The following is a 25830-nucleotide window of genomic DNA, read 5'->3' as shown; positions in this document are numbered from 1 at the left end:
CCATCCAAGAGGCTCGAAGAGGAAAGAGAGACCTGGAAAGAAGGAATCTTCCAAGAAGAAACAAGAGGCTAACAGAGATCGATCATCCGGTACTTCTTCTAGACCAGAGAAGAAGACACTTCAAGTGGAAGAATCCATGGAGTCGATGGTACAGAACGACAGGCAGGAAGAAGGACAGGCACAGCAAGGGTCACCAGATGGATCTCTCCAAGATTATGAGTTAGATGAAGATAAAGAAGACAATGAAATAACATCTCCTCCCAGACAAGAAGAAGTAGTACATAAAGAAATTCAAGTTCAAGAGACAAGATTAGCTATCCCAGATTGGTTGAAGGAAAGATTAACCAAGGTGATCGTAGTAGAGGACGAGGACAATGCAATTGATTTAGAGAGCCTTGTTGGACGCTCACACGAAGTAACAGAGAAGAGGAAGTCTACCAAGATGTCCAAGATGATTCGAGATGAGACTGGATCCAGAAAACTGCAGATAGCTACACCGGCAGTAGACAAATATGAAGGTGAGATCCTAGCAGAGGAATATGATATACAAACTTTTGAGGTAAGACCATCCACAGCTGAGCAGACGTTGGATGATGCCACCGATTCATTTGAGGCATTGAAAGACAAGCTTAGAGAAGAAATGGAGAAGAATAGAAAGCTTGAGAGAGAGGTCGGTGCATGGAGGACATATTTTAGTCATCTCAATGAGCCTTTGGGACGTCAGGATCCAGCTAGATCACCAGTACAAGCACTTCCACTTCAATCAATCACTGAGGTAGAAAGATTCAGGAATATGGTCCAGCGTACAAGTACTTGGATGGATAAATCTCATACAGTTGCCATAGAGTTTGTAACAAGGATGATGAAGATTATTCATCAAGCTATCCAGGTTCTTGAGATAATCCACAATTTGATGATAACAGTAGCCGCATTCGCTCATACCAAAGATGTTATAATTCCGGTCTTGAAAGTCATTAGACACACATCAAGGAAGGTCTTAGCACAAGAAAAGATCATGGATGGGGGACCTCACAATTTGCTTCAGTGGTCAACCTTACTCCATATGAAGAGTGTTCTCTTCGAGGACATCAGTACTAAATGTAGCCAAGTTGAGGAGGTGATCAATCCTATCCAGGACAAAGTATTTGAGGTACTTCGTACCATTCTTGGCAGGAGGATCGAGGTCGAGACAGATGTGGATATGCAGGAATTAGAGGATAGAATCAAGGTCATCTTTTGCAAGGACGCTAATGTTACAGACGAGCAATATGATCAGATGTTTGCCACCATGCTCCTGATTGAAAGAACAAAGGAACTTGAATCTTCATGGGATGCAGCTCTTCTAGATGCATTCGATCAGGTCATCCACTTGGAAGAAAGTATGAAGAATCTTCCCGAGATTCCAATTGCAGAGATCGAAGGAATCGTATCAAGATTCATTGCATATGCTAAAAAAGAGAATTGGAAAGGGAATAAGATTCTAGATGATAGGTTGTTATAGATGACATGGCATCTTAATTGTCATTGGTTTATGTCTCCTAGGTTTTTGTGCCAAATTTAATATTTGGCTATGCATTTAATATTGTTCAGTAAAAAGGAGGCCATTTGTAACAAACCCTAATTAGGGTTTAGGTGTCTTGATCTTGACCATTGATCTACTTTCAATCTGGACCTTTCATTGTAATTGAGGATGCTATTTATACCCTCATTTTTCATTTCATTGGTAATAATAATTAGATATCAGAGAGTTTGTTGTATTAGAGAGATTAGAGTTAGAAGCAATTTTATTTTTGTAGCAAGATTGAGTTTTGAGGAAAGGAATTCAAGCAATTGTTGTACATGATGACTTGGAAATCAATGAAATATTGAAGTTATGGTGTTTTGTTGCAATTTTCTTGGTTATCTTCATGGTTGTTCAATTTACTTGAATCATACTCGATCAAAGTAGTGTGTTAATTTGAAGGACATAGTGTGAGACTTGATCTTTGGTAGGATTCGTAATCCAAACCACTAGCTTCCTGCTGATTGTAGGAACGGCTTGCGTGGTCAACTGGAGATATTTGAATCATTTAACCTTCAAACATTATTGTATCTTGGATATGTACCTTCGTGGTAGTGTCTTTGATCTTTGACGCGTTGAAAATCATTTGTTACCTTAGAAGATCGCATCAATTTCAATTAAGTTGTTATCTTATGGCAAAATTGAAGTTGGTTGAATCTTACCAAGTCTTGTTCACACGAAGTCACTCTTAGGGTTAGACTAGATTAAACTTCTTTCAAAACCCTATCCTTTTGTTATTTATGAAAAGCTTCTTAGTTTAGTAAAATCTTAGGCTTTCGGAAGCGTAAGACCCCTTGAGGATACAACAAATCACATCATACCACGGCGAGCCTGTCCACACGTAGAGACCCTACTAACCAGAACATTGGAGTCATCCTAACTGATCCTTCATGCGAATCTTCAGCAGTTAGAGGCTTTATTCAAGAGAGGATAAGATGCCTTTAGGTATTTTATTCTGTGTATGATGGTGTACAAAATACACGTCAACAGAATTGGCGCTAGGAGGGCCGTTTTCCGAATTTCCGAAAGAAAAGATTTTGAAAAGGAATACATTGCAAAAATGATCATGAAGTACGATGGTATTGCCCAATGAAGGATTGAATCAAGTAGTACAACCGAAATCTGCAGATAGGCAATACTCAAGAAGATATCGTTTCAGGATTGAATCAAGTAGCGTGGAACGCAAGGAGAAGTCAAGTTGAGTATAACAGAGTCAGAATTATCTTGGAACAAGAGGAAGATAGAGCCGAAGAACATCAAAGGGTCGTAGCTAGAGAACTTCACAATCAAAGGAACCCACAATAATCCTCGCAAGATTTCACGCTGGATCGCATTGGTTCTTTCTCGCCCGAGGAACATCAAAGATTGTTGAGGTCGACACCAGGCATCAAGAATCTAAGTGAACTTCAGTTTACTTCAAAGGCAAAGCGAGTTAAAAGGGGAGGCACTCCCAAAGAATTCGAACTAAGATTGGAAGAATCTCCTGAGTCATCACAAGTTCTTCAAGAACAAGTACAAGCGGCAATCCAATCCAGTATCCAGGCAATTTCTCAAACGAAGGGCCAAGCTAGTTCATCAAGTTCAGCTTCAAAGAGTACAATGGCTCAACGAGCTCCACCTCCTCCTCCTCCTCCTCATATACTTAATGGTGCGACTTGGTTAGTCAACAATCCATCACCGTTGGAATTTGCAGTTTATCATGATATGCCGAAGAATCCATAACACTTTTGTTCCAAGTTCAATGTCAGTGATTTCCATCGCACAGCTGAAGATCATATCAAGATGTTCGAGGACCTTCTTCGTAACAGACAAATTGAATATGGAGATGTGGCATGTAGGCTTTTTCCTTACTCATTGGGAGAAGAGGCTAGCATGCAAGACACAGGTTACAAGGTCAACTCGGTTGGGAGAGTGAGCTTGGGAGAAGGCTCAAAGCAGATGGAGGAAGGTTAGAGGAGATGCCTTGAAGTAGATAGATCTCTATAGCAACACAAAATTTAGAAAGGGGCCCAAAACAAGCTTAGTATATGTAGGTACTAAGCTAGATAATTTAATTCGGAACCAAGAAGAAGCAAATCAAAGGGATCTTCAACGACCTTGGTTTCTAATATAAAGGTGACTGAAGTAGTAGATTAGAGAAGCAAAGGCTAGCGGACAATAGAGGTTGTGAAGAGCAAGTTTGGAGATAGGCTGAGCATTGTGATAAATCAGAGTTTGGAAAGGTTAAACAAATATCAGAATCATCTGAAGGTAGCAACAGACAAAAGGTGGATAATAATGCAATGGCACTAGAAATAGGTAAATATTTGTTTGGATTTTCACCTATCAAAGAGCAAGGCCTCACAGAAGATAGGTGGGATCTTAATATGGACACTAATTTGGAAGAAGATGATCAAGGTTTAATGCAAGAAAGTGGGGATGGAGAGGTTGGGAAAATTCACCTCCTAAAAGGATTAGACGAGGGTTTTGAGAAATTACAAAAGAGCCTCGGCAAGATTGCGCCATCAAGGGTTGGCAGGAAGATGAATGAGGAAAGGCGTAATATAGATGATGATGCGAAAGGCCAAGTCAAGATTACATGGATACTAAGATCAGGGAAGGGAACACCCCTTCCCGATTGACAATGAAGTTTGTATTGTGGAATGTTAGGGCCTTGAATGCCCTTGACAAAGAGTGGATGCTTAGATGCCATCTAGAGTGAAAGATCCCTGATGGATCCCCTTGCTGGTTTGCTGTAATTTTTAAAATAATAAACTATATTTTTCCTATGATTTTGCTGATGGTCTTAAAGAATAGAGAGAAGTTGCAGAATGTTTGGTTTCTTTTTGTATTTTTTTGAATATATAAGCAAGTAACGAATAAAGAACAACAAATAAGGAAGGAAGCTGAAACAAGTAAGAACATTCAATTAAATCGGAATTGATACAAATCGTACCAGGTAGATTTATGATTTATAATATCTAGATTATTCCCTACGCATTGGGGATGTGCTTACATCCAATAATGGTGCCAACTGAAGGGTAGATGATGAACACAAACCAAGAACACCAGCTATGGCTGAATGAAAGTCTTCACCACTTCCAGCATAAAGCGTACCTGCTGTAATGGTGGTACCAAGTTGAAACAATCACGCCCCAGCTGGGAAATTCAACCACCCTACTGAAACCCTCACCAAGCAATCTGAATCTCCACAAGGAATAGCGCATGCACTCTGACCAATAATGCCAATGCCAAAAGAATCCACTGCCAATCAATAGTTGAGGGCTACGTCCCAGCCAGTACCAATCATGGGGTTTGCGTCCCAAATTGAAGAATTACTCTACTAGAGCAATATCGCACCAAACAAGTTTTCAATATGTAAAAGATAATTAGAAATTAGGTTTCCTTCTCCTTATATCTCTTTCCTCCCAAATCGAACCCGAAAGATATATGAAAAGTGCGCTTTAATATAAAGTCATATTGCCCAATATTGGGTGCCCAAGTATAGAAAAAACACCACTTTTTCAATATAAAATAACTCCAAGTGCCAAAAGGACCCTGGCAAGTGAAAATCATTTAGAAAAGTTCAAGACCTTTCCAACGAGCTATAACACATGGGCATACGAATCCAGATGAAGCCAAAAACCCCTTATTACTTCGAAATGGCTATAGACATAGCCTTATTTAAAATATTAAAACGCTAACTTAGGAAATATTTAAATATATTAAAAATATAACCCAAATAGCTACAGAAAGCTCGAAACACACCAAAAGCCTGAAACTGAACCTGTCACCTGTCAGTGACTGATGTCGGAAATCATGGATCAACTGGTAGTCTCATCCCTAAAATCTAGGGATGCTCCTAGAAACTAGGAAACACACCCAAATCTCCTGAAACTGAAACCATCTGAAAGGTCATGAATAACCTCACAGCAGGCAACTGTCATGACCTCCTAAAATTTAGGGATATCCCCTAAAATCTAGGAACTGCTCCAAACTGACTGTAAAGCCAAAATCCAGTCACTATATGCACTGAATGAGTCCCAATCAACCTCTACTAGCCTACGAGACTCCAATGATAGGCCAACTCCTCAGTCTCTGATGTCCACTCTAGAAAGGGGACATGACAATCCTCCCCTCTCGGAGTTGCTTGCCCACAAGCAACTGAAACACCAATCCTCCACCATCCCAAATAAGACGTAAACAAATCATTGCATGTAACTGGTGCTCATCTCTTATATAAACAACATGCAACCCTGGTGTGGAATGGCTCCTCAAAACGCTAAAGCACCTGTGCTGTCAAATCAACACTGCTTGGGTCCCAGAGCGAAGCATAGCTCCCGCTGAATACCTCAAGTGAGCAATGGAAAACTATATCATCTCCATAGATCAAATATCCATAAATGCCAAGATCACTAGTGTGTCTGTGATCACCAACATGCACAGCATCCGTCATAATATCCAATGAATGCCAATCCATGGAAGACCCTCTGTGATTTGACCCCATCTGACAGAAGTGAGACACAACTGCCACACACTGCTGCTGATGTGCCAGGAGATCGAATGCCAACTCACTAGACAATATATAATACTGACTAAAATCATCACTGTCCAGGCTGGCATCTAAAAGTATGTAATCACCAACTAGCAATGAAACAATCACCCTGTCTAGAGAATCAGGTGAAACTGCCACATCAACTAGCTCAAAGTACTCGCTAGGAGTAACATCACAGAACTAATCCACGTCAGCTATCTGATGACAATCAACCTGTGGATCAACTGTTGTCCCACTCTGCTCGATAAACTGAGATGGATAGTGGGTAAACTCTAGCTCCATCCTCGTCAAATTCCGAACATATCGTCCAAGTGTCAACAACCACTGTACACCCATGACTGCATCTATACATCTGAAGTGAAGCAACCCATGTAGGATCCACGAAAGAAAGGTACTACACATGTCTATACCATGATCCCACACAAACCACCTGTAGGACATAAACTGCTCCTGCTGCTCTCCTCTGATATAAGTGCCATATAATCTTAATATCTGGAGCAACATACTATAATCCCTATACGATGTTGTATCAAATGAATCAACACCTGGATCCCAAATAAAACTAAATCCACTTCCATCTATCATGAAGAGACAATGATAGTAAGAGGCATCCTCGATACCGTGTCTCTCTACAGCCACTGTGAAACTCTCACACCTGTGATAACCATCCACAACAACACACCTGCTAATCCATGCATCATCCTTCCCCCATGATCCTGGATGAAGTCTCTGTGTCAAGGAGATGAAAAACTCTGACGGTTGCTGCTCATCATAACGGTTGATTGTTTGCTGAACCCGCAAACAATCCATCCCAAACTGTTGGATCAGGTGCTTGCAATCAATAACACTATCCTCTGAAGATGGGAGAGCACTATCGCAACACGTATAGTATAAGTCCCGAACCAACTTACATCTGCGAGCCATCCAATCATCTACAATCGGACTAAAAGAGAAATGAAGTGCACTCCTCGTGAGGTAATCTAAATGGACTCTCGTAGGCTCACTCAATGGCTCTGTGTCATAATCTTGTCCACCAAACTCATCATCACTCCCACTGCTCTCAAACCATGAATCCGAAGACAACTCATATGTCTAAGATCCAAAATCCAAAATAGACCTCAACTGAGCACTGTGGCTCTGCGGTGAAACATACTGGTTTCCCCCGTCAGCTGTAAGAGGTGTAAAAGAAGATTTGCTTTCCAGAGGAGGAAACAAGTCAATAGGAGTATCATACTCCCAACCAACTGACAAATTCCTAGTCGCCTGTGAAAACAATGATGGAGTAATATCATGAGTCAAATCACAACTCTGGTGAATCTCACAGTGTCACAGTAGAACATTGTACTGTATCTGTCGCTGATGATGTCTGTGCCACTCTCAATCTATCAGAAAGCTCCTCCAATTTGGATTTCGCTTCCTGAAGGGACAACTGGGTATCCTCCCATGCAACAACAGTCGCCTCAAGCTCCCGAGAGAGGATATCAACTTCCTCCTCTTCCCTCAACAAAGCACCATAACTAATAAAATCCCTCTGAAGGAGATAATCTCGGTCAACCACTAACTGTAAATATCCCAATGGCTCCATAAAGAGCATGAAACTCTGGTAAGGAAAAATCACTGCTGCCCTGCTCATCAATCATGAGGGTGCTCCAACTATGTGTAGCCAACAACTGGTGAGCGACATCGAAATGCTCAATAGCTGTGTCTATACTCCTGTCATCAACCTTGAGTTGTCCAATCAGGTGATGAGGAGTCCGAGAATGTTGGCTCTCCTGTAACTGTACAAACTCGAAATCTACATTGTGGAAAGAAGTTGTATCTGTATCTTGTACCTCTTTGTAGTTAACATCGTGTATGCACTCGGCCATGGATACAACCTCATCCAAAGTACTGCTGCTCTGTGCCTCTGAGAACACCACATCCATCAATGGTGATACTGCTGAAAATGCACTATCATCACTCTCTTCTGCATCCCATGTGTCATCATGATATGAGTTCTCAACATTCAAAGCATCATCGGTACCCGAATTTTGAATACCTTCATGTGACAGCCCATTGGCACCATCTTGTACAAGTGTAGACATTGATACCTCAAGCTGATGCAAATGTACCTCATTGCTGTCATGAAAATCAGAATTGCTAACCTCTAAATCAGTTGCCTCTTGGGAAATCCCCTGCATGGAAGTTGAGGACAATTCATTATCCAAAGCTGTCCTAATGTCTCCTTGAGTTGAATCCACATGTCTAATAAAACCATCACATAAATTCTTGTCCCACTCATCGGAACTTGAGGGCACCAAAACATTCTTATGTAGAGGTATATTACCCCTAAATGAAAGTTCTTTGTCCATTCCTGATTCCTGCACCCTTGATTCTACTTTCCTTCTTTGCCACTGATCTGAACTTGTAGGTACCAAGTTATCTTCGTCTGCTCCGGGTACACCAATAAATTGTGTGAAGGAAAGGAGCTTACGTATCATCTTAGGAAGAGAACAATACTGATGATAGTTGCTCATAACTGTATCATTAAATATCTTGGCAGGAGGCATCCCACTTTTACGTGTTGGAGAAGATGAAACTTTTGAGTGCTCAATTTTAGTTCTAGCCATGGTATTTACCTGTAACTAAACTGATATCCTAACGGATCCCGGAGGTCGAAATAAAGTTTGTTCTCCACAATTTTTGGACTTTGGCCAATGTATTGTCTTACCAGCTATCAACTGTAAGCATAAATGTGTAGGCTGACAACTACCCAGTTGCTGATATGAATTATCAAAACCTTTTATCAAATACCCAGATGCTCGAATGAACTATCAAAACTTTTTATCAACTACCGCGATGCTCAAATGAATTATCAAAACCTTTTATCCAGTACCCAGATGCTGAAATGAATTATCAAAACTTTTTATCCAATACCCAGATGTCACAATTTCTCATAAACCCTACAGGTTGGCAGGATGTAGGCTCTGATACCACTGAAAGATCCTTGATGGATCCCCTTGCTGATCTGCTGTAATTTTCAAAATAATAAACTATATTTTTCCTGTGATTTTGCTGATGGTCTTAAAGAATAGAGAGAAGTTGCAGAATGTTTGGTTTCTTTTTGTATTTTTTTGAATATATAAGCAAGTAATGAATAAAGAACAACAAATAAGGAAGGAAGCTGAAACAAGTAAGAACATTCAATTAAATCGGAATTGATACAAATCATACCAGGCAGATTTTTGATTTATAATATCCAGATTATTCCCTACGCATTGGGGATATGCTTACATCCAATAATGGTGCCAACTGAAGGGTAGATGATGAACACAAACCAAGAACACCAGCTATGGCTGAATGAAAGTCTTCACCACTTCCAGCGTAAAGTGTACCTGCTGTAATGGTGGTATCAAGTTGAAACAATCACGCCCTAGCTGGGAAATTCAACCACCCTGCTGAAACCCTCACCAAGCAATCTGAATCTCCACAAGGAATAGCGCATACACCCTGACCAATAATGCCAATGCCAAAAGATTCCACTGCCAATCAATAGCTGAGGGCTACGTCCCAGCCAGTACCAATCATGGGGTTTGCGTCCCAGATTGAAGAATTATTCTACCAGAGCAATATCACACCAAACAAGTTTTCAACATGTAAAAGATAATTAGAAATTAGGTTTCCTTCTCCTTATATCTCTTTCCTCCCAAATCGAACCCTAAAGATATATGAAAAGTGCGCTTTAATATAAAGTCATATTTCCCAATATTGGGCGCCCAATTATAGAAAAAATACCACTTTTTCAATATAAAATAACTCCAAGTGCCAAAAGGACCCTGGCAAGTGAAAATCATTTAGAAAAGTTCAAGACCTTTCCAACGAGCTATAACACATGGGCATACGAATCTAGATGAAGCCAAAAACCCCTTATTACTCCGAAATGGCTATAGACACAACCTTATTTAAAATATTAAAATGCTAACTTAAGAAATATTTAAATATATTAAAAATATAACCCAAATAGCTACAGAAAGCTCGAAACACACCGAAAGCCTGAAACTGAACCTATCACCCGTTTGTGACTGATGTCGGAAATCATGGATCAATTGGCAGTCTCATCCCTAAAATCTAGGGATGCTCCTAGAAACTAGGAAACACACTCAAATTTCCTGAAACTGAAACCATCTGAAAGGTCATGAATAACCTCATGGTTGGCAACAGTCACGACCTCCTAAAATTTAGGGATATCCCCTAAAATCTAGGAACTGCTCCAAACTGGCTCCAAACTGATTGTAAAGCCAAAATCCAGTCACTATATATATTGAGTGAGTCCCAATCAACCTCTGCTAGCCTACGAGACTCCAATGATAGGCCAACTCCTCCGTCTCTGATGTCCACTCTAGAAAGGGGACATGACATAGAGTTGTTAGAAGCTGATTTATTTCTGTTTCAGGAGAGAAAGTTAACTAGAATAGGACGAGACCTTTTGAGAAGAAAAGTTTTGGCTAGGGGAATGGGTGAGCGCTGAAGGAGCTTCAAGTGGGCTAGTAACACTATGGAACCCCCGAAAAGTCGATGTGGAGAAAATTGCTGCAAGAAAGTAGTGGATTACTTGTAAGGTAAGAAGTCTCTCTTCTAATCTTTAGTTTATGTTAACAAATGTATATGGACCGATATGATGCATTAGCAATAAAAGATTTCAAGAAAGTGGGGAAATTGTTAAATTAATTTAATAACCCATTCTTAGCTCTCATACCAAAGAAAGAATAGGCGGACACATTACATGACAGACCCATTTTGTTGCGTAACACTATATAAAATAATGGCAAAATAACTGGCCAATAGGCTAAATAGGATCATACAAGACATAATGGAGGAACAAACTGGTGATCAATCCTAGATGGGGTGATCATTACACAAGAGGTCATGCACTCCATTCAAAAGATAGAATTCTCAGCAATGCTAATAAAGTTGGATATTGAAAAGGCTTACAAAAAGGTGGATTGGAGATTTTAATGAAGGCTTTGGAGGTTTTTGGCTTTGATAGAATATGGATAGATTGGATCTTCTTACTTGTAGCAAGCCAAAGATTTTCGGTGCTTATAAACAGGGAGATTCCCTGTCTCCATTTCTCTTTATAATCATGGCGGAGCCTTGGGGAGAACCCTACAATTGGTAGCATGAAACAATAGAATTCAAGGTATTAAAGTTACAAGGAATCTACCTTCATTATCCCATCAGCAATTTGCTGATGATACTATGCTTTTTGGGGCAGCAAGGAGGTCAGAGGCAAGAACAGTCAAATAGATACTATAGTGCTATTCACAAGCATTTGGACAAGTAGGCAAGGAGAAGTTAGAGATTTATTTCTTTAACACCTCAGAAAGAAAGTAGGAGATCATAAGATTATTAGGATTCAAAAAGGGTAAGTTACCTGGAATATGTTTAGGCCTGCCTTCGGCTGAAGGTATCAGTTCTACCAGCTCATGGAATTCGTTGAAAGAGAAGATTGCAAAGAAGATGTCATCATGGAAGGGGAGATGGCTGTCATGGGCCAGAGGGACTACTATGTGAAAGGCTGTCATAAGAGCTATCCTGATTTATGTTATGTGTCTTCCTCTTCCAGTTGGAATGTCTCTTAAGATGAGTTACCTAATGAGAAAATTCTTTTGGCAAGGTAATGCAGAGAGTCGAGACAGATAAGATAGCGCTGATTGTGTGGGATAAATTTTGCCAGTCTAGGGGTGCTAAAGGTGCAGGTATTGGGAAATTGGCTTGGAAAAACAAAGCCTTTGGGCTAAATTGGTTTGGAGAATGCACAGAGTCAAATGCAAAATGGGCAAAAATTTTGCAGTATAAATATTTAGAGATTGAGACGGAGTAAAGTATACATACAACTTCAAACAACCTGAAGAGCTCACAGATCTGAAACTTCATGAGAGTGCAGAGTCTTGGTTTCAGATTACTTGACCTGGGATAATCATGATGGAAGAGTTGCTTTGTTTTGGGAAGATTCCTGAGGTGGCTATGCTGGTCCAGATAGAAATCTACAAGTGCCTATAACTAAGGGATTCTTAAAACAGAGCTGGGGCATACATTTTTGGGACTACCTGAACATTGAATGGAAGAAGGTGTTTGTAGCTGGAAGTGGAAACGCTTGGACGTCTGGGACTGCCATGGGAGGAGATTTCACATTTAGCAGAAATGTTAAAGAGAGTAGTGAATTTGAGAGAAGGGCAAGACATAATACTATGGAATGGGTCCAAATTAGGTCAATTCAAGGTCAAGGAAGGGTATAAGAAATTGGAGAGAAACAAATTATGTAGAAACATAATTACCACTAACACTATGTTGGAATAAATAGTGTCTACCGAAATTGGGAACTTTCACTTGGGCAACTCTTCTAAAGAAAATCGTCACGGCAGAGAGGTTTACAAAGATGGGTTTTCAAGGTCCTATTTTGCAGTTTTGTAAAAGGAGTGACAAAACAATAGATCATTTGCTTTTAGGTTGCCTTTTCTCCCCAAAATGATGGAAATGGTTATGCGCCAAACTAGTGTTGAAAGGCGTCCTTCCAAATGACATAAGGACTCTTTTTACCTCTTGGCCAATCCTAAAAAGGCTTTGTATGCAGGCCTTTGGGTGATAAGTCCGTCTATATTGAGTTGGGAATTACGGAATAGGAGAATTTTTCTAGGAAAAAAGAGATGGAGATGGCATCCTTTTTGAACAAAGTAGAAGCAGCTATGGTTGAAGTGGTGAATGGCAGTTAAGAGAGCATAACCTGAAGGGCTCTTCTTTCATTGAGTGGGATGCGGTTATGAGACGAAACTGATTCCTCTCAGGAGTTGGCTTTTGTTTCAAATGCATGAATGACACTGAAAGAAAATTCATTGCGTACAATGTACAGTCATATATTACCAGGTGGAAAGATACGGTAATGCCAGTTGCTAGATAATAAATCATTAATCAGAGGAGTTGCTTCAGGATTAGATAATCTCATATCAGTTTATAGAAGTAAAAACTCTTTCATTTTAGACATATGCAACAACTATGCAGAAACTCTGAGGTATTTGGTACCTTTAATTTATGGTGTTCTTTTGTTCCTTTAAGAAATTCAAACCTTTTTCTTCCATCCAAAATTTGAAACTTAGGTACAACTTATAGATTTCGCTAGGGTCAAGTGAAAGTGGATGCTGGTGGCTATGCTTTTATCAATCAGATTGTCAAATTTTGAGTCATAAACTGTGCCTTACTTATATGAAGATAGTTATGACTTGAATGCAAAAAAATTGAAAAGCAAAAACAAAAAAAACTGAAGTGGAAGTAGATACAGGATGCAATGAGTGCTAAATGGCTAGTGAGGTTCTACTTTGTGATGTTCCTAACACAATTTTTTTTAATCCCACTTGCAATACTTCTGAATTTTAACTTGAAGATATTTCATCAAACACATTGCATATAAGAACTTATGGAGTTTCCCTGAATGAACCTATTTAGAACTGCTGCAACTAAAATTCTAAATCATTAAAAACATGCAATTTTTCATAGATTTCACAAAGACATTTTGTCAAATAGTTGGCAATCTTTCTATTGAACTGGAAATGTTTACGATGAATAATATAAGTTGCTGATCTACAAAATCAGAACTATATAGAGTGAAAAAAATCTAATCTCTGACCTTAATAGTAGTTACTAGTTACAAATTACAATGCCTGCAGATGTGCTGAAATGAATATAAATGCTTCTGGAATTTTTATAGCTGCTGTAGTATTGTATTTTTATCACAATTTCTGATGAACCCTACTTGAAGTACATTTCAGAACTGAAAAGCAGCTGATATATCAACAATAGAATTCCCCTACGCCTTCCAAACAGCAACAGTCCCTTAAATATCTTCCAGCATATTCCAAAATAAAGGGTGGCTCCCAAGACAGGCTCACAAACCTCACCTAAATGATAGTCACACTCTAATCTCTCACATCCTTCCTTATACTTGCACGCTTCCCACGAACCTTACTTTCTCCCTTCCCATGTAGGATTAAAGTCTTTCAAAATGATCTTAAATCACTTTAAGGTGGAGTGGCCAGATTTGGGGCCCACTTAAAATAAAATCAAAATAAGTCCTTGTAAGCTCATGTCTCTTTCCAAAAAGAGAATTGCAATTTATTTGGGCATGGTAAATGGTATGACTAAAGTGGGAGATGGTATGATCTTCACGGCTTCACAGATAATAATTGAATCTGATATCTTTGGTAAATATTTCCTTAGCACAAACAACAGTGCAACATCTGATATGGATACCAATTCACGCACGCGACTAACAAATTTATTATATGTTGGCAAATCCGAATAAAGTTGTTACCTGTAAATCTCCATAATCCTATATAGATAAATCGATTTGTTCCAGATTCCTACTTTGAAACAACCAACCCAAATGTGAATTCCATCTGAATCCACCCTTGCAATTGGCTAGGGAAGATCTTTCATTCCAGAAACCAATATTCACCTTAGGGTTTTTGTCCTACGGTGGTAGAAATATGTTCAACTCCACAACTAGGGTTTCAATAAAATATCAAATGCTAAGAATGAACTCCTTCGTCCAAATCCCCTTTTATAGGCACTTTTTGGAATAATAAAATATTATTATTTGTCTTCTTAATTCTCCCTTAGACTTACTTCAATTAACTAATTATAATAAGTTGTCTTATGATTTTTTCCTTCTTCTACAAGTTAACATCTAATTATTTAATTATTAAATTATTTTCCACACATCCAGCAAAAGTTTTCAAAAGAATGGACTGAATATGAATTTGGACTATGTCAAAATATTCTTAAGCTCTTAGGAAATTGAACCTTATGAAAATTGGTGCTTTCAAAAAATAGCAAATCTCTACAAGAAGTGTGGAATGCTCCTAGAGTGTTTGCATTAAATTTAAAAAGTACCATGAAACTCGTTTGATCTCTAGAACTCATTGCCACTATCAAAATTCTAACCCAAAAAGATTGACGCTCTCCAAGAAAGTTGGAATCCCCGAAGATATTGAAAAGGCCATAAAAAGGGACATTACATACTCCCAACTGCTAGTGTAGGGATGCCTTAGAGATTGTGATTGAAGGGGAAGAAGATACTGCACTGCTATCAGTTCATTTAAAACCCTAACTTAATTAATAATTTGCCTTAGAATCCTTTTACCTGGTCCAAGTGGATAAAAGTGTTGAATATATCCTATTTGAATCTTGTATAATCTGGATTAGTGATACTTGTGTAATTTATTGTGGAAGTATAAAGCAATACATGATGCAGGGCTGCCGAGATGATACATGTCAAATGGAGAGTTGATGATAGACCTGTTTATTGTTGGGTGGAAAAATAAGTACTTTTAAGGAAACAATTTCTCCTGGAAGTGGACAATCAACAACTACAGAACATCCATAATAGGAGTTGGTGGTAAATTGAGGTAGTGGGTATTGTTTGCACTTAAACCTTGTGTGATCATTCACCTGACTATTCCCTTTGCATTGGATCAAGACTGAGCTTCAATCTTCTCATTGACATCCTGCCCATTGCTGCCATCCTCTTTATCTTCACAATTCACATTCTTCCCACTTTCATTCAATGAATATGAAAGCACAACTACTTACAAGTTCGTATTTTCCTGTACAGAAGCTGCTTGCAGTCTCTACAGTTGGTGAGCTCAATCAAATATTTTTTAAGGCCATTGAAATTCAAGAACTGGCATTTAACTACACTGATTTTGGTGAATTTAAGCTTTCACATATACAGAAAACAGTAATGTAACTATAAGAAAATAGGAATTTAGTAAATTAAAAGAAAAGAAAACCTATGTTTACTCACTTTGGATAGCTTTAGGAAAAATATTGAGCAGAAAATTGAGCTGTATTGCAATAGGGTCAGGTAACATTCTTGTGAAAATTGAGCTGTAATGCAAAAGGGACAGGTAACATTCTTGTACAAGAAATTGATGACGTCAATCAGACAAAGCATGGTAGCCAATCAGAAAAACTCAAATACAAAGATCAACTCTGGAGTTAGGGCTATAGAAATGTTTTTGATGCATAATAGAGCTGTGAGATGGTTTGGTAATGAATGGGACAAAGTTCTTTTATTTTGAACATCATCATGCAACGATGTGATTATTTTGATTTCAATATCTATGTCAGCATAATTCTTGTATATGATATGTATAAATTAATCCAAATTTTTAGATATTCGTTAGCGCCAAAAGCTATGGCAATTGCTGCTTCAATTTTTTGATGTTTAATTACTTTTGGATTTTTTTTTCTTGCCAACTCCTACCATGAATTTGATGCGTGTGATTGTGCACATCAATTTTTTTAAAATGATAAAGATGCACAAGTTTCCATGTCCCTACAGTCTAGTGTAAATGAGAGGACTAAAGTAAATCTATGTTTTTAAGGCTATTGAATTCTTGTATTCTTAGTCAAATTGGTAGTTCTCTGCATGTTATGTTTGTAGAATTTGTTCAAGATTTCACCTACAAAGTGTTATCGATAAAATTGTAACTCCATACTGCAAATCTCATGGGCTGGGTAAATGCAATCATCTGCATTTCTATTATGGTTTGATATTGAATGTGAAAATTTGCCAGCCTTGGATTTTCACAGTAGCATATTTCTGAAGAACAATAAGGCAGCTTGTTTATTGATGAATTGCAATGCTGTTTTTCTTTTATTTTTTGGTTGTTGAAGTCCCTTTTGGCACTCCTGATTAGCTATTCTAATTTTCTAGCTTACAGTCCCATTAATCTACTGTGACTATTTCTTTTATTTCTTCTTCAATTGGCTCACTGGAATTCTGTTTGCATAATTGTCACTAACAATCTAAATTTTAGCAAAACAGTAAAGATTGCAACAAGAAATAGACTATGCAAATAAAACGCATGTACTTACATAAAAGTCAGATGCTTGATAGTGGCTTCTACTTATTATTGTCTACCACTATGGAGTAGCTTTCTTCAATAAACTAGCAATATGTTTGACACCCCTTTACAGGTATATTGGTATGACTTACTGTAAATAGCCAAAGCGTGGATAGCGGTTATATGCAAGCACCTTCCTGCCTTCTCACATTATCATCACTGTATATGCTTGTTGGGGACTGCAATGCTGAGCTTTTGGCAGTTGAACTGTGATTGTGCTGAAACCAAGATTCTTACATTACTCTACTTCTTCCAGTGAAATCAATATGCTTTTTGTTAATTTCCTATTAATACATTTTAAAGAACATCTCTCTTCTTCACAATTGCTCAATCTAAAAGGTTTCTGGAGTTATAGATGTCTATTGAAACCTTTTCAATACTTTGTATGTTGATTTTTTTGTGTCGTTTTCTTATTCACAAGAGAGATGTCTATGGAGATTTTTTAATAGATTTTATTGGCAGATAAACACATACTAGATTATGTTGGTCTGTTTTTGTTCATATTGAAGCTCTTCTAAAAAACTCAATTTTGCTTACTCCTTTTATTTCCAGGCAACCCTCATTGTTGAAAATGTTCATCTTCATCTGCTTCCATCCATGAATCCTGATGGCTATGCTCTTTCACAGCGGGGCAATGCAAACAAGATTGATTTAAATCGAGACTTTCCAGATCAAGTGAGCACAAAATTAAGTAGAAGTCTTTCTTTGCTTGCTGCATTTTGATAGAAATACTCCCTCTTGAGTCTTATGGTTCGTTACTTCATCTATTTATGTAAGATAGCATATCCATAGATGTGAGTCTGTTTGAACTTTCAGTTGGGATAACTTTATAAGGTGGTGAATGGTGGCTAACATGAGGAGCAATTTTCAGTTCTTTTCTCAGAATAATGATGAGAATTTACGTCAGCCAGAAACAAAAGCAATTATGAACTGGACAAAGGACAAACGGTTTACTGCTTCTGCTAGTTTACATGGGGTAAGCAATCTGATTTCTCTTAAATTTTTGGACTGTTAACCTTGCAAGTGTAGTGGGCCTGGAGCAGAAGAAAGAAAGGAAAAAGGTAAATATATTTGCCCACAAATGACGAAAGTAGGTCAGAGGGATTCAAAATTACATTCAGCTACATTAGAAATTTTCTAGGGTCTAAAGAACAGAGTACTTACAAGCTTGGACAAGAAGCATTTTAATTTGAAATGACATTGTTGAGAAAAATGTGAATTACAACCATCTTGCTATTCAAGTTGCTCTTGAGAAACTGTTATTATATATTGATTTTGGACTTAAGAGCTATTAAAATACCAAATTTAATATTTATGTTACAAGATGACTACAGATGGTGAATGGGACTGTAGAAAGATTCCAGTACATAATAAGACAAGGAGAGTGCTCAATGTGTCTCTACTACATATAGAAATTGTAGGACTACTGTGAAAATTTAATGAAGAGCAAATTCCAGGTCAGGTAGGTGTTGGGAACTACAGATCAAATTTGCTCTAAAAGACAAGCAGTATTAGCCCTAGAGACATGTTTTTTCAAATTCAACTTCAGTTGCACACTTTCCTAACATCCAAACTCCAAAGTCTTTATTTGGTTAATGTCTCTGTGGCTGTTGTTTCCAGAATGATCTCGTAGAAAATCCTACTTGCCAATTTCGCATGAATAACCTGTTTGAAAAGGTGTCTTTAATCTGCATCACCATAGAACTGTAAATAGGATATAATGTGCATCTAACTGTTAATCTGAGTAGATCTATCAGTGAAGTCTCAACATATGAAGTAATACACATTTGTCCTCAATTCTTCTTCTTGCTTTTCAGCTGTTTTTATAGCAATAGTTATGATTTTGAGTTCTCAGCTGTTCTGTGAGCCCAATCTGCAAAATATGACTAGACATTAGGAGATATGATCGTTTTTATTTCTTAATTAACATATAGAAAAGGTTATGAAGCACTAACAGAGCTATTGCCAGAAATATGTGTCAAATCATTTTCATATATTTGAAATTTAGAAGACCCTTTTCAGGGTTTTATATTGAGGTTTCAAGAACACCCTTTTCAGGGTTTTATATTGAGGTTTCAAGAACAATGGTTTATAGCATATGCAAATTGTGCACATCAAATGCTTCAACTTTCCCCAGTTATTTTTTTCACATTTTTGTCCTTTTTGTAAACTAGTGTGATGTTATTCTACCAATGCAACAATCTTATGTCAATCACAATTCATACAAGAATTGATTGTATGAGAATGTCACAATTGATGCTTTATGTTACCCCAAGTTTTTGGGACGGATATTTTTTTGGCATTTTTGGGGACTGCAGAGGGGACAACTATATAAAAAATAGGGAAAATTTAAAATATATAGGAAAATTTAAATATTCATATGATAATATTGATAAATCTAAAATCATTCATCATATACATTATACATAGCAATTGAGTTGAAATAAATTGGATGAGGTTCCTGTTACCTAGGTCGGCCCTCCTTAGTGGAAAATTGTAGTTTCTAAATTGGAGCACTATATATGAGGGATTAAAAACATCATCTCCACCATCAATTCAACAAACAATTCAAAACAAATTAAGAGCCGATTTAGTGCAAATTTATATCAGGTTGGAGCTGATTTTCATCAAGAGGAAAGAGTTTCAAGCGAATTTTATAGGAGGAGCAAATTTCAAACAAAGAGGGATGCAGAAAATCAGACCTAAGGCATATATCTGCTTTTAATCCATGAGCAATGTGGAATTTATTTGGAAATGAATAGATCAACCTATACTTATATGCATTCAAGACAACATAAAATCAAATCAAGCCTAGCTGACTTGGGGAGAAAAACAAGTTTTTTCCCTTCCAAAATTTGATTTTTGAATATGCAAAGACCTGGCCTACCTGATATGAAGTCAATTCAAATGAAAAATAAGCAAGATGCTAAAGAGGTGTTGATGTGTTTTTATGCACATGCGAACATAGAATAAAATACCAAGGTATCTTATCCTCTCTTGAACAAAGTTTCCCGACTGCTGAAGATCTCGCCGAAGGATCAATCGAGGCAACTCCAAGGTTCTTGTATGTAAGGTCTCTACGTGTGGATAAGCTCTTTGCGGTACGATGTGATTTTGCTGGAATCACAAGGGGACTTACATTCGATGACTTGAACGTCTGATTTGCTGGAATCACAAGTCCTATTTACTAATTGGAAGATAAAGAAATGGCAAAAGATACAAGGTTAAGGAAGTCTACTCTAAGACCTAGAATGTGAGAAGATGTATGAATGACTAGGTGGAGTCCTACTAGGTTGGGTCTCACCATCAGGCTTGAACAATCCGTCACCAACTCAGTGCGATCTTTTGAGGGATGCTTCAAATATATTCAAATCAGATACTATCAGATATTGATCATCATTCAAATTAATGCATGAACAATAGATGTGTAACGACTTGAGATTAAGCTCATTCTGTGCCAGTTGACCACGCAAGGCGCACTTACAGTCAGCAAGAGGCTAGTGGTTTGGACTAGGGGCATTCTATGCGAGTGCATTCAATAGCTTCTTTCATTCAATTTAATTATCTATCATCTAAAATGAAGATTCAACAAGAGACCATGCATATTGCAAAGAAACAACACAGTTCACCATAACTTCAATGAAAATGGAGTTTATTTACAATCAATGGCAATAATTTTTTGCCTTGTCCTCCTAATCTACTCTAATTGCTATTCTATCAGCTGACTATTCACTATTTCTAACTATTCAGCCACTATTAACTATTAACCTTTACAAATGAGGAGCCAGGGCTTTATATAGAGAACCCTTTACAAACAAACGGCTCTGATTGTCTTAAAATCAATGGCTAGGATTACAAAATAGAAACCCTAATTAGGGTTTGTTACAACAAACTTCCTTAGCCAATTAGAAAATTACATTCCTAGAGCGAGGACCAATAGGAAGCAAGGGTAGGTACACCGAAGTTTGTGCCACCTCCGATAGATTAGATACATTGAATTTGGTCATGCTGAGGTGGACCAATCCGACCGGAGGAATGATGACTGGGATGCCACCTTGTCTAACGCTTGTGACTTGGTTGATCCTCCTCTGTCTTTGATATGATGAATGATGTACTTCCTTTGCTTGACCAGGCTTCCTTATTGTAAAGTCTTCCTTCTCCAGTAGCATATCTTGCCTTGAAGTGCTGGCAAAGCCTTTCTTTGTTATCTTGTGGTAGAATGAGGTCTTGAGGCTAACTTGAACTCCTTGAACACCCCTAGTCTCCCAACGCTTCAAAGCACCTTGAGTCCTCCCTTTGTGCATGTGGAACGTCCTTGATGATGATGGACTGGAAGAGGTCGTCCTTGTCCTGGCTTGGTCTCCTCCCAGATGCAAAACAAACCATAAGATGATTAAGGACACATAATAAATTTATTCTAACATAGCATTTTCTACCTTAAATCATCAATAAGAGTTATCAAAATGAAGTTTGCTTGAAATCCTTCCCAGTGACAGGTCCCATAAAATTTCGCCCTAGACCCTGGCCAAGGACAGGATCTATTTGGGATTTTCGCCTTGGACCCTCTGGAAGGGTTTAGCTCAAATTTGCATTTTAGCTCAAATTTCATCATCTCCTTGCCTTGAACTTCTCTTGACCTTTGAATTGCTTTCTCCTGAAGATATCATTGATTTGACCCCGAAAAAGACCAGAAACGGGATTTCGCTCTGGACCTAGGTCAAGGACAGGACCTATTTGGAATTTCGCTCTGGACCCTTTGGAAGGGTCAGGAGCAAAATTTTGACAAAGGTGCTCAATCAGACCTCATTTTCATCATTACTTCACCAAGATCAAGTCATTCATCTCCAAAATTGCCAAGGAATAGGTTTTGCTCAAGGACCTAGGCAAAATATTAGACCACTTAGGAATTTCGCTTTGGACCCTCTGGAAGGGTCAGGAGCGAAATTGTTGCTTAGGCTCAATTTTTATCACTTCTCCACTCCAAAATGTCTTCCAAGGCAAGAATATACTACTCTTCTCTCCACCAAGGCCTAGGAATCCATCTCTTGACCTTCATCATGAGCAAATTAGGTGAAATTGAGAATTTTGCTCTGGATCCTTTGGAAGGGTCAGGAGCGAAATTCATTCTTTAGTTCAAAATCCTTACCTCTTGGACTCATAACCTATTCAAACACATGCCTATGGCCATCTTTAAGTCCAATTCACTTTGATCACTGTCCTTGCTTGGCACAAACTTGAAGGAAAAACAACATTTTGAGAATTTCGCTCTAGACCCTTTGAAAGGGTCAGGAGCAAAATTCAAGTTTTAGGCTTGATCTTACACTTCCTTTACCTCAATTCACCCTACAAGGCAAGAATACCTCACTCCACGTTCAACCATGCCATAGGTATCAAAGTTTCACTCAAGGAGGAAAAGGGTGGTTTGAAAAATTTCACTCTGGACCCTTTGGAAGGGTCAGGAGCAAAATTCATGTTTGCTTGTTTTCCCTCACTTAACTCCATTCCTCTCATTTTGACTCTTACCTCTGGATCTATCTCTCAACTTGCTTGACAACATTTACTTGGCCTCAAAATGGCTAAAAGGAGAATTTCGCTAAAAAACATGGCAAGGGACAGGACCTATAAGGGATTTCACCCTGGACCCTTTGGAAGGGTCAGGAGCAAATTCCTTGTCCTAGCTTAGAATCTTCATTTTTGGAGGCAACAATCTATTCAAAGGCAATCCTAAGGGCTTGTCTCAACTTGGTCTAGGCTTGGCATGGCACAAAATTTGGAGGATAAGATGGTTTTTAGGATTTTCGCTCTGGACCCTTTGGAAGGGTCTGGAGCAAAAATCTTGTTTTGAGCTTATTTCCTCATTCTTTCAACCTTAATCAACTTCAAAAGGCAAGGACACACCTTCTCACTTCCATCCACGCAATAAAAACCAAAGACTTGACTTGCTTTGAAGGGAAAAAAGGTGATTTTAAGAATTTCGCTCTGGACCCTTTGGAAGGGTCGGGAGCGAAATTCATGTTTTTGCTCAATTCCTTCAAGTTTGAAGATCGCCAACAAGTCAAAGTCATGCCTAAAGACATCTCCAATCCTAATTCATCTTAGTCCACACTTGACTTGGCACAAAATTGAGGGAAAAGAGTGGTTTTGTGAAATTTTGCTCTGGACCCTTTGGAAGGGTCAGGAGCGAAATTTCAACTCTAGGCTTGACTCTTCATCTTTTCAACTCCAATCTTCTTTGCAAGGTAAAAATACACCACTCTTCGCCCAAGGAACAAGGTTTGTGGCCTAAACCTGGAAGCGAATGGGGCTTATGAAGAATTTCACTCTGGACCCTTTGGAAGGGCACGAGCAAAATTCACTATCTTGGACAAGATCCTCACTTTTCAACACTTTCAATCACTTCCTAAGGCAAGAACATATCAACCTACCCCACTATGCCCAAAGAACAAGGCTTTCAGCGCAAACAAGGAAGAAAAATGTGTCTTCTAAGAATTTCGCTCTGGACCCTTTGGAAGGGTCAGGAGCGAGATTCGCATTCTTGATTGATTTCTCACTTCTTTCATCCAATACATCTTCAAAATTGATCAAACTCACCCTCCTCTCGCCATATTCAAGTCCACTTGCAATCCACTTGGCTCAAAAATCTTCATTTTCAATGCCTTAGGCCAAAATTGAGGGTCAAATGAGGATTTCACTTTGGATCCTTTGGAAGGGTCAGGAGCAAAATTCTCATTTTGAGCTAATTTCTTACTTCCTTTCTCCTTTTCATGCCTTGGACACACTTTTGTTAGGCTTCCTTCCATCATGACCATGCAAATTTGCTCTTCAAGTTGACACATAGCTTCAAGATTTTGTGAAAAATAGGGTTTTATATGAATTTCACTTTGGACCCTTTGGAAGGGTCAAAAGCGAAATTCCTCCTTGGGCTCAAATCCTGACTTCATTTTTACATTTCTTCACTCCAAATAAGTGTTTTGCCTTCACAAATGCCTGGGAATGAGCTAGTTCATGACTTTGGGCAATGTAGAGTGTCTTACAAAGGAATTCGCTCTAGACCCTTTGGAAGGGTCAGGAGCGAAATTCCTATTCTAGGCTTGATTCACTTTGGAATTGACTTGACTTTGGCTTAGACTCACGCCTTGATGCATATCCTTCCATATCCTTGCCCATTCGCTCAACCACTCTTTGACTTAGGTGAGATCCTGAGTCCTTGGTGAATTTTCGCTTTGGACCCTTTGGAAGGGTCAGGAGCGAAATTGAAATTCGCTCTGGACCCTTTGGAAGGGTCAGGAGCAAAATTTGACATTTTAGCCTCTCCGTCAGGATTCATTTATGGAATATAACATTTAAGTATAAGAAAGAAGAAAGTGACATTTCCTTATATCTTTCTTCTTTCTTATACTTTAAGTTATATTCCATATATACTGTTAGGATGTTTGAGAGTGGTTTCGGACCTCCAGGAGTTATAATGCAAAATCTAATTTTCGGAGGATTCTTCAATTTTCCAGACAGTCAAGTTTCAGGATCAGGATGACATTCCAGACAGCCAAATTTCAGGACATTTGAAGATCAGGATGATATTCCAGACTTCATTACTCATCAATTTGACCTAACTCAGACCTTCAAAGACGATATTCACTCACCAAGCTTCATTGACCTCCTGAAACCCAAACAAGACACTATTAACAACAAGAGAAAAAATAGGCCTAAGGAAGACTTTCAAAGATGACCCTAACCCTGAGTATCCACTGGCTCACCCTAGCTAAAACAAAGCTTGCTATCTTAGTGATCCCTCTGCAGCACTCAGAATGCAAAGGCTAACAGACAAAACCCTAAAAGACCTAGAAAAACAAACCCTAGAAAGCAAAAAGTAGGGGTCCCCATTTGCAATGGGGTGATGTGTGAATACGTTACAACAAGAGGTCAGCCTTTATCAAGGGAGAGGGAATTACGATATGAGCACCTATACTTGTAAGGTGGAGGGAGGTCATTCACATAACAATTCACAATTCCAAGTGAATAAGGGCAGATCAGATGCGAATTGTAGCTGACCAGAGGCAATTCAAGTGCCTAAAATCAGGTTCAAGCAAGTGTTGAAGGGAAAAGAGGAAGGCAGCGATTAAGAGGTGGAGCTCATCAATTAAGAAGAAGTATTAAAGGGTGAACTTCAAGTGGACTCAAACCTGAAACAAACTTCTAAATTGCAAAAATCTGATTTTTCAGATCCAAGGGGGTAGAGTGTGAGTTTCTTTTTGCATTTTTAAGCTTGATATGGAGTTGATCATAGTGAATTTTTCTTTAGAATTGCATCTTGAAAATCAATTGATTGATTTGTGAAGAAGTTTTATGAGCAATTGTTTGAAAACAATGAAATCTTTGTAATGTCCCCTTCCAGCTAGTGATCACTCTTGGTGGAGAATAGCCTATTCCAGAGGCCCATAGGCTATTTTTGGCAGAATTAGGGTTTCCATCTTCTCGGAGGATTTTGAGTGGGAAGCAGTTGGAGTTTGGGACTTCTGATTATGGAGTTTTTTTTGGTTTTCAGAGAGCTTCATAGTGATGATACACATGCATTGCGTTCAGTTGAGGGTTGCATACTTACTATTTTTAGTAAGTAGGATTAGAATAACACATTTTTTTGGGTTTTTCAAGAGTTTTTTGGCAGTATGACATGCAACTTCATCTGACTAGTCTTTAATGGACTTACTATTTTTAGGAAGTAGTAGTTGGTCCCGTTTTGTGACCTAATGGAGCTATGAGTAACTTACTATTTTTAGTAAGTATGTTTTTCTTAT

At 38.4% G+C, this 25830-nt stretch overlaps 1 protein-coding gene across 2 annotated transcripts in view; it reads left to right on the top strand.

Annotated features, from left to right (window-relative positions):
* The window catches only part of LOC131066678 (carboxypeptidase SOL1), a 232369-nt gene that overhangs the window by 85291 nt on the left and 121248 nt on the right, over window positions 1-25830 (top strand). For both annotated transcript variants that reach the window (XM_058001505.2, XM_058001503.2), the window contains 2 exons: window positions 17591-17713; window positions 17910-18014. In XM_058001505.2, the coding sequence (XP_057857488.1) occupies window positions 17591-17713; window positions 17910-18014 (228 nt within the window). The remainder of the gene's footprint in view (window positions 1-17590; window positions 17714-17909; window positions 18015-25830) is intronic.

Source organism: Cryptomeria japonica, chromosome 3, assembly GCF_030272615.1.
Source record: "Cryptomeria japonica chromosome 3, Sugi_1.0, whole genome shotgun sequence".
Classification (NCBI taxonomy): Eukaryota; Viridiplantae; Streptophyta; class Pinopsida; order Cupressales; family Cupressaceae; genus Cryptomeria; species Cryptomeria japonica.
Note: the sequence above shows the minus strand (reverse complement) of the source record. Positions and strands in the feature narration are given on the sequence as shown.